The 12,664-nt window shown below is 30.0% G+C and overlaps 4 protein-coding genes across 8 annotated transcripts; 1 reads left to right on the plus strand and 3 right to left on the minus strand.

Annotated features, from left to right (window-relative positions):
• Window positions 1-2: 2 nt before the first annotated feature.
• LOC143426034 (ATP-dependent DNA helicase DDX11) lies at window positions 3-3,271 on the minus strand. Its single transcript, XM_076899144.1, has 7 exons — window positions 2,592-3,271; window positions 2,015-2,491; window positions 1,257-1,804; window positions 951-1,174; window positions 688-867; window positions 386-601; window positions 3-311 (listed from the first exon to the last, which is right to left on the minus strand). The coding sequence occupies exons 1-7, from the start codon at window positions 3,269-3,271 to the stop codon at window positions 54-56; spliced, it is 2,583 nt and encodes an 860-aa protein (XP_076755259.1). The 3' UTR covers window positions 3-53.
• Window positions 3,272-3,469: 198 nt separating this feature from the next.
• LOC143422108 (putative palmitoyltransferase ZDHHC24) lies at window positions 3,470-4,759 on the plus strand. Its single transcript, XM_076892518.1, has 2 exons — window positions 3,470-3,593; window positions 3,662-4,759. Exon 2 carries the CDS (start codon window positions 3,762-3,764, stop codon window positions 4,617-4,619), a length of 858 nt encoding a protein of 285 aa, XP_076748633.1. The 5' UTR covers window positions 3,470-3,593; window positions 3,662-3,761; the 3' UTR covers window positions 4,620-4,759.
• Window positions 4,760-5,566: 807 nt separating this feature from the next.
• On the minus strand, window positions 5,567-8,429 carry LOC143422098 (sulfhydryl oxidase 2). Its single transcript, XM_076892507.1, has 3 exons — window positions 8,065-8,429; window positions 7,111-7,363; window positions 5,567-7,024 (listed from the first exon to the last, which is right to left on the minus strand). Exons 1-3 carry the CDS (start codon window positions 8,342-8,344, stop codon window positions 5,635-5,637), a joined length of 1,923 nt encoding a protein of 640 aa, XP_076748622.1. The 5' UTR covers window positions 8,345-8,429; the 3' UTR covers window positions 5,567-5,634.
• A 371-nt stretch (window positions 8,430-8,800) lies between these two features.
• Window positions 8,801-12,662, minus strand: Tra2 (transformer 2). 5 transcript variants are annotated; one of them, XM_076909537.1, is made up of 5 exons: window positions 12,516-12,662; window positions 11,565-12,071; window positions 11,078-11,292; window positions 10,889-10,983; window positions 8,801-9,404 (listed from the first exon to the last, which is right to left on the minus strand). In XM_076909537.1, exons 1-5 carry the CDS (start codon window positions 12,528-12,530, stop codon window positions 9,379-9,381), a joined length of 858 nt encoding a protein of 285 aa, XP_076765652.1. In that variant the 5' UTR covers window positions 12,531-12,662; the 3' UTR covers window positions 8,801-9,378. The 5 variants fall into 5 exon arrangements, with proteins under 5 accessions (XP_076765652.1, XP_076765663.1, XP_076765649.1 ...); XM_076909548.1 differs by having other exon boundaries at window positions 8,801-10,065; XM_076909534.1 differs by having other exon boundaries at window positions 10,889-10,986.
• Window positions 12,663-12,664: the final 2 nt, after the last annotated feature.

Genomic DNA, 12,664 nt, shown 5'->3' on the forward strand with positions numbered 1-12,664 from the left:
TCTTACATTAATTGTAAAAATAAATATAATACTTTTCAAATTTTGTCTTCTGTTCAGTCATTTTTTTTAGTAGATTCACTTCTCTTTTTATTAAAAAATTTAGCTATGGCACCAATCATGTTACCAAAAGTAGTATGAATTATTAATGTACGTTGAATCCAATGTGGAAGTGTTTTTGTTTTATAAGTATAACGTTTATCTAATAATACTACTGTTGAATAATCATTAATGTGACGAATAGCTCTTCCAATACATTGGTTCACTGCCTTCATACATGAATTTTCATAAAAATTTTGACCAGCATCTGATTTCTAATAAAAAAAAGTAATATGTAAAATAAATAAGTTGTATATAATATTAATGAAAAAAAGCAGTAGATACATACAACATTTTCATTTAAATATTTAATCTTCTCTTGTAATTCTAATGACTTGATGTTAGGGTAAGGCATTCCTACAATTATAATACATCTTCCCAGATCATCAGAAAAATTCAACCCTTCGCTTAATTTACCTCCAACCACGCTAAATAATAATGAGCCATTTTGTGGACTTTGCGGCTTTTTTATCCGAAGTGAATATTGTTCCAAAGTTTCATTTACCTACAATTTAAAAATTATTCTAAATTTATGATTTTTTTATAGCAATTCTATAAAATAGCTGTGACAAGAGTGAAATTATATCATACCTGAGAAGCTAATTTAGGTTCTCGGAATATATGTTTCTTTAAAGAAAGTTTTGTTATAATACCAGATTTCTCTAAATGTTTATACATTAATTCTTCAAAATTATAAGAGGGTAAAAATACTACAATACCGGCTGGTATGACATTACATAAATTTAATAATGTCCTACCCAATTCATCCAACTAAAATATTTTTATTATAAAATTCATTATACTAATTATTAGAATTATTTATATTGTAGTTAAATTGTTACCAAAATATTTACCAATTTCGTATTCTGTCGATTTTGAAAATTAAACTCGAATTCAATACCAGATGGACCATGAGTTACAATATTACATATTATATTTTCTTTAGGCACTATGTGATCGCATGAAAATGTAACAATTCTCTCAGGTAAAGCACCCGCGGCTATAAACAATTGTTCCGTAAATTCATTCATTGGTGCCATTGTTCCACCAGCTAATATCACAGCTCTAGCATCTTGAACTAATAATAATTATAAATGAACTGTACATAAAAGCAATTATGGGAATAATAGTATCAATATTTTTTTAATTTATGAACATACCAATATCATGAAAGTGTGCAGCAGGATTTAATAAAAGAAACTTTATAATACTTTGTCCAACAGTTGGACCAGGAATGACAAATATACGTCCATCAGTACAACAGTTTCTCAAAGACTCTAAAAAACTTATAATTGCCATTATTGGATTATTTGATTGTTCTCCATCTGATACAGTATTTACAATTGTGTTAAATATATCTGGTTCTATACTTTTGGTTTTAATAGAATTCAAAAATTCCTTCACACCATGTGCCCTTACATCATGTTTATGAATTTTTAAATTTGTATCATATTGTTCCATGAATCCTTGCAATTTATGGCTCAATCGAGAATTCTTAATAAATTTCAACAATTCAAATATATTTACTGTATCGATTTCTGTGATTATTTCAAATTCTTCTATTTTATATAATTTTGGGGATGTTTCCGCATTTATGTCATCAGGATTCGATTTTGTGCTACCTCCAAATACTGTCAAAAGTTTTTTCAAACAAAAACATAACTGAGATAAACTCAAAACATTTTTAGCAGAAAATAAATGTTGAAATCTGAAATTAAGATTATTTTTACTTTTAAACGTAATAAATTACATGTGAGAGGTCAGAGTGGAAAATGATGATAGTCAGTTTCTCTTATTCTGTAGAAAGCGAAAAATAAAATCTCTTTGTCTTACAGAATATCATTATTACATGAATTTAATTATTCCTCCTGATCTCTTATACAACAATAATAATAATTGGAACAAACAAAGTGTTCACCTTTTTTGATACTGAGAAAGTTGGCTATAACAGTGCAACAAATTTCTACCAGTAATTGTGACACTGTGCATTCTTTCAATAGCCTCGAGTAAATTATGTGCTTCATCAATTATTAATATGTTTCCTTTCAAATTTATTCCTGAACTAATTCTAGTGTTTTCATGTAATATGGAGTTGTATGGAACTAGTACTAGCTGAGTATGTGGAATAGCTCTTCTTGATGCATAATATGTGCAAGTTTTAAGGTTTACTCCTTTTTGTACAATTTCCTCAACGTCTTGAATCTCAGCCAGGACCTCACCTATTAGTAAATTTTGTGCTCCTGGCATAAAAGGACAATTACTGGCAACTTTCTTTCTTTTCAGATCTTTTTCATCTTTAATAGTTACTTTCTTCCTTTGCAATTGTAAACAACATTCATTAATTAAATTCAAATGTTTCAGTTTTTTCACATTTTTATTAATGCAATAGTTTTGCCTATAATAATTAATAAAATTAGAGATAGTTATCAACTTGTATAACAAACTGTTTTTATATATTTTTACATTTGATCAGAGAAATGATGTCTAAAAATTACCTAGATGCCAGAGTTGTTACAGACACATTTTTTGAGTAAGGACTCTTTTTAAGTTCTGTTATAAACTGGGATAATTGAGAATGAGTTCTAGAGCAGAAGAAAATTTTTGTACTTTCATAAGCTTCTCCTTCTTTGTTTTCATCATCAGAACTATCTGACTTTTGCATATCTTCTAAAAGAAGTTCCTCTTCCATAATTTCCTTTCCATCATCTTTAATTAGATCATTTTCTGTTCTCTCTTTATTTGTTGGCTTACTTTGCATACTTTGACTGTATAACTTTTTTTGTTTACACGTATCTTTAATAGTTTCTTTCAATGCATTTCTTTCTTGCTCATATTGAAGAATAGCATTTAATTTTGTTCGTAATATCTGCCTTTTTCCACTTAATTCTATTTGTTGGGTCTGTATGGAAAACCAATTTTCACAAGTATTCGAACACTTTTTGATTTGTTCATCGAGTTCAGAAATTGCAGCATTCAGCTGATCTTTTTGATTCTCTTCATAATCAAGTAACCATTTTAAAGCACCGCAGATAATTGACATAGATTTACCAGTGCCAGTTGGACTTTCAAAAATTCCTAATTTGGCGTTTTCTAAACATTCATACAATTCTTTCATAAATTGGTTTTGTATGGGATATGGGGGGAAGGGAAATGGAAATTCTTCAGTAGTTTGCATATTCATATTTAAGAACTAAATGTGTTTAGTAAAGAATTTTAATTATATATAAATACTATATCATAAAAATCAACTTAATAACGAACAGATTAGAAAATATTTTAAAAAACTGTTCAAACTATACTATATCAGACGTTGTACAAGTAGCAGTGCATACATTCAAATAGTGGTATCTAAATTGTATCGTATAAACGTATACTATGAATTTGGTCAAATACTGAATGAAGCTCAAATAAGAATCAAACTTCGCGCCTGTACATACAATTTTATGAATACTGATAATTTATACACGTGTGAAATGATGAGCTTAACAAAACGATCGGTAAGACTATCTAAATGTAAAAAATTGATTAATTGTAAGAAATGTATAAAAGTTGGTTATAATTTTAGGTTACAGTGAGACAATATCACTGTAGTATAAACGCGATTCGATAAAGGAATAAATCCGAATAAACGTGTTCATTCATCAAAAGCGAGAGATCAAGCGAAAATGATAATTCGGAAAACAATTTGGCCTCGCACTTTGAGTGACTTCTTTTCTATGACTTTCATATTACTAATTGTACCGATAATATATTGGTTCGAATTATGGGTGGTTCTACCGGCTATACACGAGCCTGGAACATTACCATACATTTTGCATTTTATTTTTGGAAATTTTATTATGGTAAACATAGTCGGAAATTTTACATATGCAGTTTTTTGTGATACTAGCACTAGAAGAGAGATTATGCCAATAAGTGCAGCGAATACCAAAAATGGTTGGAGATTATGCGCCTCGTGTGAAACTTTAGCACCACCACGTTCCTGGCACTGTTCTACGTGTAACATCTGCATTTTAAAGAGGGATCATCATTGCATTTTTACTGGATGCTGTATCGGTCATTTTAATCATAGATATTTTATCATGTTTCTTCTATACTTGTTTGTAGCAACAACATATAGTTTTTGTTATAATAATCTCTTTATTTGGGACAGAATACATTTTGAGTTCCCTATGTCAATTATTAAAATTATCTTTCCTTTGGCAATATTCGTTTTTGGATTCGACGGTTCCATAAACCAGTTTTATTTACTTTTATACATTGTATCTGCAGTAGGAATGTTGTATACAGGGGTATTATGTATATACCATTTTTGGTTAGTGATTAATGGTAATGTGGCTAATGAGAGTAATAAAAAGATTCATACATATAATCTAGGTTGGAAACAAAATATAAGAGAAGTGTTAGGAGATCAATGGTATTTTACATGGATACTTCCATATATAAAGTCACAATTACCACATAATGGTGTAATATGGGATACACCAGCTTCATGGAACTATACAAATCCTAAAAACAAATAATTTATAAATTGTATAAATTTTTGACAAGTGTATGTAGGAGTGAATGAGGCACAAAATAGATAATGAATAGCAGATATATATGAAAACTTTAAATAAATTTTGAAATTGTTAAAAAATTTATCAAAACATGAATTTGTTCAATTCATTATTTTTTATTTCATGTATGATAAAGTATGTCCTATATATTAAGTTAACAGTACAGTTAAGTACAGTTAAGTACATACTTAAAAGCAGTTTAAAAATCAGATTATTTCCTATAATTATATTCTAACTATTAAATGTTTATAAAGAATATAAATTTAATTGTGTATGCAAGTAATATTTAGTTTCTATTTTTATTGAATAAGTTATACAAATGTAAAGGAATATTACAGTAGATATGTTTTTTAATATAATAATGGAAGAGTATGTTTTTAATTATATATACATAAAGTTCAATATAATTTATCAAAAAATTTATCCGAGGATTGTCATCAATGTTATAAATAAATATTTTTGTCACTGCAGTAATTTAAATAAACATTTAATCTACTAAATGTATTTATCATTACTAAATATAAACGTTGTACATTGCTAATAAGACTAGTTTAAAACTCACTGTGATTATATTATGACAGTATAATGAACTTTCTATTATGTTATGTTCCAATTGAATGTAATAATGTCAAATGTATAGTAATATTTCTATTGAGATTTCAAATGTACTACTTGAGTATAAATGCCACATTGTGAAATATACAATTATGTTAACAAAAACATATATATAAAGCATGCAATAATCTCAAATACACAATATTTATAATAAATAAAAATAAATACTACCATTTTTTATTACAATAATTCCAGTTAACAATGCTTGGAAAGAATAATAACAACTGTACATCCATCAATATTATGTCTTTGTAAAAAGAAAATATATCGCTGAAAATAAAATATGTACAATATATTTATGAACATAATTATACCACCACATTTCTTTCTCATTAATTTTGTTTAAAATTTATACGTAATTTAATTAACAAAAATAAAAATCACATTTTGTAAATACACTGACATAAAGTCGTTTCCTGTAAGTTCTTTTTACTGCAAATTTTATGCAAACTAATATTAATATAATAGCAGATGCAACGTACAGCACAACACAAATACTTATATCAAAAATTGTAAAATCCCATCCAACTTTTTTATTATTAGTATATTTACTTAGTACAAGTCTTTCTTGTCTTATTTTCATTTTGTTACCATTATCTTTATGTTTATCAACCGATTTGTAATAATTTATACCTTTGTAACTATACTTCGTTTTAAGATAGTATAAGACACTGTCTTCATTCCAAGTACCATTTTCGTATCTACAAGTCGGACAATGTTCAACTGCAGGATATTGAATCTTTTTATGGTCAGGGTCCTCTGTATCGTCCCCTGCTAATCTCGCATTTACTTCGTTATGAGCTGCCCATAACCATAAAATACTGTCGTCAACGTTAGATACATCAGACATTTCGTTCTTCGAAGCCATTTGTACAAAATGTTGAGAACAATCAGCGCATCCAAAAAAATGTTGTATATATCCATACATTGTGTCCAGTATTTTTCTTGGTTCATGCTCAGCATCCTTATTTATTATTGCAAAATTAACTGTTAACATGTGAAACATCGTCCAAAGTCCACAGGGATATCCGCGATATCTTTCTTTACTTCCTTTACATCCAATCCACTGTGGAGGACCAGAATATATAGGTGACATTTCTTCTTCCACAGACTTGACCAACTGGCTAAACTCTTCTCCAGATATATTACTTCTTTTTTTAATAATATCCCTAACGGTTTCCAGGAAAATGTTTCCATGTCTTAGAGGGAAATATTCAGCTAATACATCTAAGTATTTCTTTAATGCATCCATTTTTTCATTGTTTATCACTTTATGTAATGGGATTTCATGAGAAATGGAATACCTTAATGCATTTTCTAAATCAAGTTGATATAAACGATCACCTATTATTTCAGTTGCTAGCAATGGTTTTGAACTACTAAAATTAATTTTGTGATTTTCATTTTCTATTGAATGATTTTTGAGAGAACTTTGATCCTGAATAATCTCTCCTTTTGAGGCCATAAATTCTTTAATGGTATTGTAAATACCTTCTCTTGTAGGTACTTTGATTTTAATGAATTTTTGTGTTTCATTACGACCAAAGACTAATAAACTCGGAAAATTCGTAACTTTATTTGTGTCACATAATAATTCATTATTAGATAGTACTCTCCTTATTTGTAATACTTTAATCTTATGCATGTCTAATATAACTTCTGCTCCTAACCGAGAATCTGTTCTTTCAAATAACAAGAAGAAATATTTCACAGTATTTGGTACAGCCTTCCAAATATTGGATGTTTCATAATTTCTATAATAATGGGCAGACAATTAATTTATGTTACACGTGAAGGAAGTAAGCAGAAAAATCAAAGGGAAAAATGCAAATTTATATACCTATATGGTGCTATGTTTGGCCACGAAGAACCTCTTCCTTCTTGTTGTTCTCTTTCCAACAAATTTATCAAACTATATCTAAGTTCATTAACATTATCATATTTTTCCATCAATAATCCTAACGATGGTGCATGTGCATTTACAGAAAAATATTTAAGCATCGGGTAATGCATAATCTCGTAGTCTCGACAAATCGGATTATTATCATCATTTGCACAATCTATTGCAGCAACTACTACAATGTCTTTCCATGCTAGAAAAATTAGTGATATTTATTATTTGTTGGATATAGTTAATCTCATGTTTAGTACTGTTTTTTTCGTGGATTTTCTTTAAAAGTTCTTTAAGTAATACACACAGTAGAGTCTCGATTATTTGAACTCCTATTATCTAAATGTTTTCTCAGGTGAACGATTTGTTTTTAAAACAGCTAATAAATTTTTAATGTAAGATACTATGTGTAAATATGGATTTACTGCCTTTTTTTCGATAAGGTAAAATTCTATTTACACATTGAAATTATTGTAAAATTCTTAATTTTATCTAAAATATAAAATGTAAAAATAACAATATTAATACTTCTTTCAGTATCATAGTCATACATATACAATTATGAACTAACAACTATTAATTTTATTTTACTTTACCTTAGATATTGTACATAAAATTGAACGTATTAAAAGATTTATAAAAATTTTATACAAATTTTGTCCGAGTACTTTCAGCATTTGACTTCAAATAACAGAGACTCTGTTTATTATTTGAATAGAGACTGGTATGAAACTTTCCACACTATTTTAAAACATCATATACGATAAATACTGCAGATAAGTAAAATGACTCGTTGCGACGGACAAATGAAAACATATTGAAACGTAAACAAGATAAACTGTCTTGATAGTCTTAGAATGGAATTTCTTGAACTAAATTTACAAGTGGTTATAATTTACTCACCGTAAATGTCATTTGCGAATTCTCTCCATACAGGTGCAAATCGGAGACAAAAACCGCACCAGCTATTGTAAAATTCAACTAACCAACCTTTTGTATCTTCATAGATGGACGATTTAAAATTGGTGACATTTAAAATAACGACGCTATCACTAGCGTTGTACAATCCTTGCGAGGATATTGGATTTTGATACGGTTCATTTAATACGGCAGCATAACAATTCACTGTTATTATATTAATTAGTGACAATTTTAATAATAAACCGATATTAAGACGATCCATGTTGTCGTCTCGTAAATTCTACTTCTAATAACCACTTTACTGTGCAGCACAGATGTACGACTCCACTACTTTTATAGATACGTTTGCAATACATCATTTTTACTTAAGGCGCGTTCTTATGTTATGTCTAAGCTAGGTGTACCTTGTGTCCGCAATGTTTCTGGTTTTTGTACCATACAGCGGCCATGATTGGTTACGACGTTTAACGATTAAAACATCATGAAAATGCACGATTTGACAAATTTGAAAACAAAGCCTATGGAAGAATTTTTATACAATTCATATTAATATCAAATGGTAGTAATTAGTTGTGTAGACGTTAGATTGTAAAAGTAGCGATTATAGACTATTATAATGTATAACTGTTTATAAATTTTAATGATAGTAAATGCAAAATAGTTACTTTTACGGTTTTATACTAATACTTAAAAAGGATAAATGTTAGATACATAGTCATTCGTTTAAAGAAACACTATTTATTAGTCGTCTCAATATGAATTGCCGCTGCTTATTCCTATACAAAATGAAAATAGGAGATTTCACCCTTAAGGATAAATAGGAGGTTTCAGGATGGTGGAGGGAATAGGGTCGAAGGTATATATGTTTATTTATTTTATAACACCTAATTTACGGATATATCATTTAACCAAACCAACTGATAAAGAATATGATCGGTTATAAACCTTGAAGCACCTTGCGCTCTTCCCTACTCATAAAAGATTCGATGCTTCTTGAACATTTTCTGAAACATGTTCGACCAGTTTCACCCCCAACCATTGGCTTGTCCAGGTCGGGGGCCTGACGATCAACGATTTCTTACTTCTTGAGGCTTGCTTTTTATAGAGTGCTTGCAGTTCTTCTAGGCTTGAGACTTCTCAGCCGGTAAGGAATGCGATTCGGATCATATTCTTTGTCACAAGCGCGAAAAACCTTCGGATCTTCGAAATTCGAGCAAGACAAACATCTTCAGATATCTTGTCGTCAACTTTTCAAAACTTTCATTTTTTCAGAGTGAAACTTCAAACTTCCCTCTATCATCCAATACCTCTTGATTCAAAACCTTATAAACAAACAAACAAGTTAGAGAACTTACTTCTATTTTTAATTTTATTTTTTGTTTTGTTTCGTTTTTTTTGCAATGTATGTTATGTGTTTCGTTCTTTCCTTTCGTTTTCTCTTTTTTCATATAAACATTTAGGAATACCACACATTATTCCAGATTTATATCACGTACTACGAGTGATATTTCAAAGTTCGGACGGCTGGAATACAACTTTCAAGCAAAAAGTTAAATTGTCAAAGAAAAATGAAACCTTAATTATATTCCAACCTTCACATATCAGGCATGATATTATTACTACAATGAGCAAACCTTATCTTCATAAGCGTTTGTTAGGAAGCAATAGTGCCATTATGAAAATAAGGTTCTTTTCTTCGCGTCCATTCTAACCTTACTGTTTTTCATGCAAAGAATATACTACACTTCTTTGCATATTAAATTATCTCATTAATTGATATTGTACAATATCGTTATTTAAATGCCGTATATTAATTGCATATGATGCAGAATTAGGTAAGGTAAGAATAGTAGTAAGAATGTAGCGTTTGCATTTTTTTGACCCGGTACAGTATTTGTTAGAAGAAATTTGAGGTCAAAGTCACACAAATGGTCTCCCAAACACCTGGCCTCTCGCATCACACTCGTGTCACTTATTATCGACCTGAAATTCATTAAGCAACAAAAAACTATGATTGTTTGACCCATGTTTTGGGTTACACTTAGTTACTACCGTACGACTTATTGGATGCATTCCTTGATGCTCCTGTCTTCCATTCTTGCTAATTTAACTACTTATTTATACTTAAACATCCTGCTTGAACTAAATATAAGCGGTCTACGAAAATATGAATCTAAATTAAAAAAATCTATTATAACTAAACGATCATATATATAAATTTGAATTTATAAAATTTATCATTTTGTGTATTATTTGCATGCACGTATTATGTATGAACAACAGAATTTAATAAATTCAGCTTAATTCTTTGGTAACGAGTGCCTCTTTTTTTGTTGTAAAATTAAAATTTTTATTTTAACACATTAAATTTTGCTGTAACTTTTTAAGTAAATAAATGTTAAAAGGAATTAGATCCTATTAGCTAATATTTTAAATTAAATCAAATTAAATGTCAAAAATGTTAGGGTTCGTACATATAATAATTATAATATTACATACACTGTCTCTTAAAAAATTCTGTTCAAGTTTAAACATTAAAATCTTACGTGTTACATACTGTTGGAGAGCACACACATCATGTCTTCGATATTTTATTAACGGGTTTAAAAAATTCATGTATTTCATGTTGTACAAAGAAAATGCGTTTCAGCGAATTATACAATATCAAATCAATGAGTTTGTGTTTCAATTATCTTTTACATGTAAAGATTTTAATTGATTATATGCAAATATTATTTTAAGGGAGAAACATATCCATGTAGACTGCTTATATCATGTTGTGTGACAGAACAAAAATTAAACTTACGTGGTGAATAGGTGCGGGATCGAGATCTATCGTAACGAGAGCGACGGCGACTGTAGTATGGGCTAGGAGAACGTCGATAACTTCCTCTGTAACTACTGCTTTATAAAATCAAAACAATTATGATTTCATTGCTTCTTTGCAGATTTCTTCGCAGACACTGTAAGAAGTACTTAGATAAAATAAACTTACTCTCTCCTTCTGGGTCCATCCCATCCTCTGTCATGTAGGTGTGTAGGTTTCCCCATGTAAATTCCTGGAGTTGGTGTATGAGCTCGCTGTGTAATTGAATAATCTACCCTTATTCTCCGGCCACCAATTGCCATTCCTGTGCATTGTTCTTTTGCTACTTTAGCATCTTCAGATGACGAAAAATATACAAAACAAAATCCTCTGGAGCGCCCAGTCTAAAATAGAAACATTTACAAGTCAATATATATATTTTTTCTGTTCATGAACTGTTTATTTGCATAAAATAAAGTGTAACCAGAGGCCTTTAACGTTTCATATAAACTCAATGAATGAACGTTCTAATTCTCTGGTATAATAATTTAATATACCCTTCTTTTATCTTTAAAATAGCTCCAAGGGTTGCATTCATTCGTTCACAATTTTTCTTGAATTAAAATAACGCAATATGTAAATAATGTACATGTAGTACATGCAAATATTGTAGTACCTTTGCATCAATTACAACTTGTACACGGTCAACAGGTCCATATTTTGAAAAAATGTCGTGTATTTGTTGCTCTGTTGTAAAAATAGATAACCCAAATACACCCAGACATCTGGAAGGGCAAGGATTATCTCTGTTTCCAACATGACGTCGTCTAGATGACATTGGGCTTCGAGAGTGTGAACGATAGATGGTCCTGGTGTGTTCGCGAGAGTAACGTGAAGGGGTATACGAACGAGATCTGCTTCGAGAATATCTTCCACCTCTGTAAGGAGAACGACTACGACTGCGAGTACTACCACGATGACTCGCACTGGCATACTTGCTGCTACGATATAATTTTCTTCCCCTTGATACTGAACGGCTTCGTGATCTTGAATATTCTTTTACTGGTCGATGAGATTCTTTGCGTTCTCTTGATTTACGTGATCTTGAATGTGAACGTGAGTCTCTTAAACCACCGTCTGCTGTTCTTGGTCTTCTAGGGCTTGGACTACGACTAGCACTTCGCTAGAAGTATAATTATAATTACGTGCTGCTTTTTTCACACAATAAATTCAAATGACACAAGAATGCAACCAACAAGGAAAGTTAACTATAATACTATTACTATTACTACTGCAACATACAAAGATGAATTCATGAAATTTTATTAAATACAGAGCTTCAAAACAGCTTAACCTTCTACTCTATAGTTAAAACACTGTGTTCACGGTACTAAATATATCTTATAAGAAAAATGGAAAAATTAATTAGGATCACTCTGATCTATTTTTCAAATTATTAAATATTAAGAAATAAAAAAAAGGGTATTAAAATCATAATATAAACGCAAAACATAGTAAAACGTTGATGGATCGATAATGGCTGTGGTCAGCTGCATGTTGTTGCGGTCGCAACTACATAAAATTCTATCTGAAGCTGTTATTTCCAAAAGAAAAATGTAAGAATTACCTCGATATCACTCATTATGGAACTTCAATTATAAACAAATGGGGAAAAATGTAGCAAAAATCGAGAAAAACGCTTGGAACAATACGCCGTAGCGTCAGTACGCAATAATGGCGTACAATCTTTGGATCGTTTCAGCGGGCAACAACCGG

Source organism: Xylocopa sonorina, chromosome 1 (assembly GCF_050948175.1).
Source record: "Xylocopa sonorina isolate GNS202 chromosome 1, iyXylSono1_principal, whole genome shotgun sequence".
Lineage (NCBI taxonomy): Eukaryota > Metazoa > Arthropoda > Insecta > Hymenoptera > Apidae > Xylocopa > Xylocopa sonorina.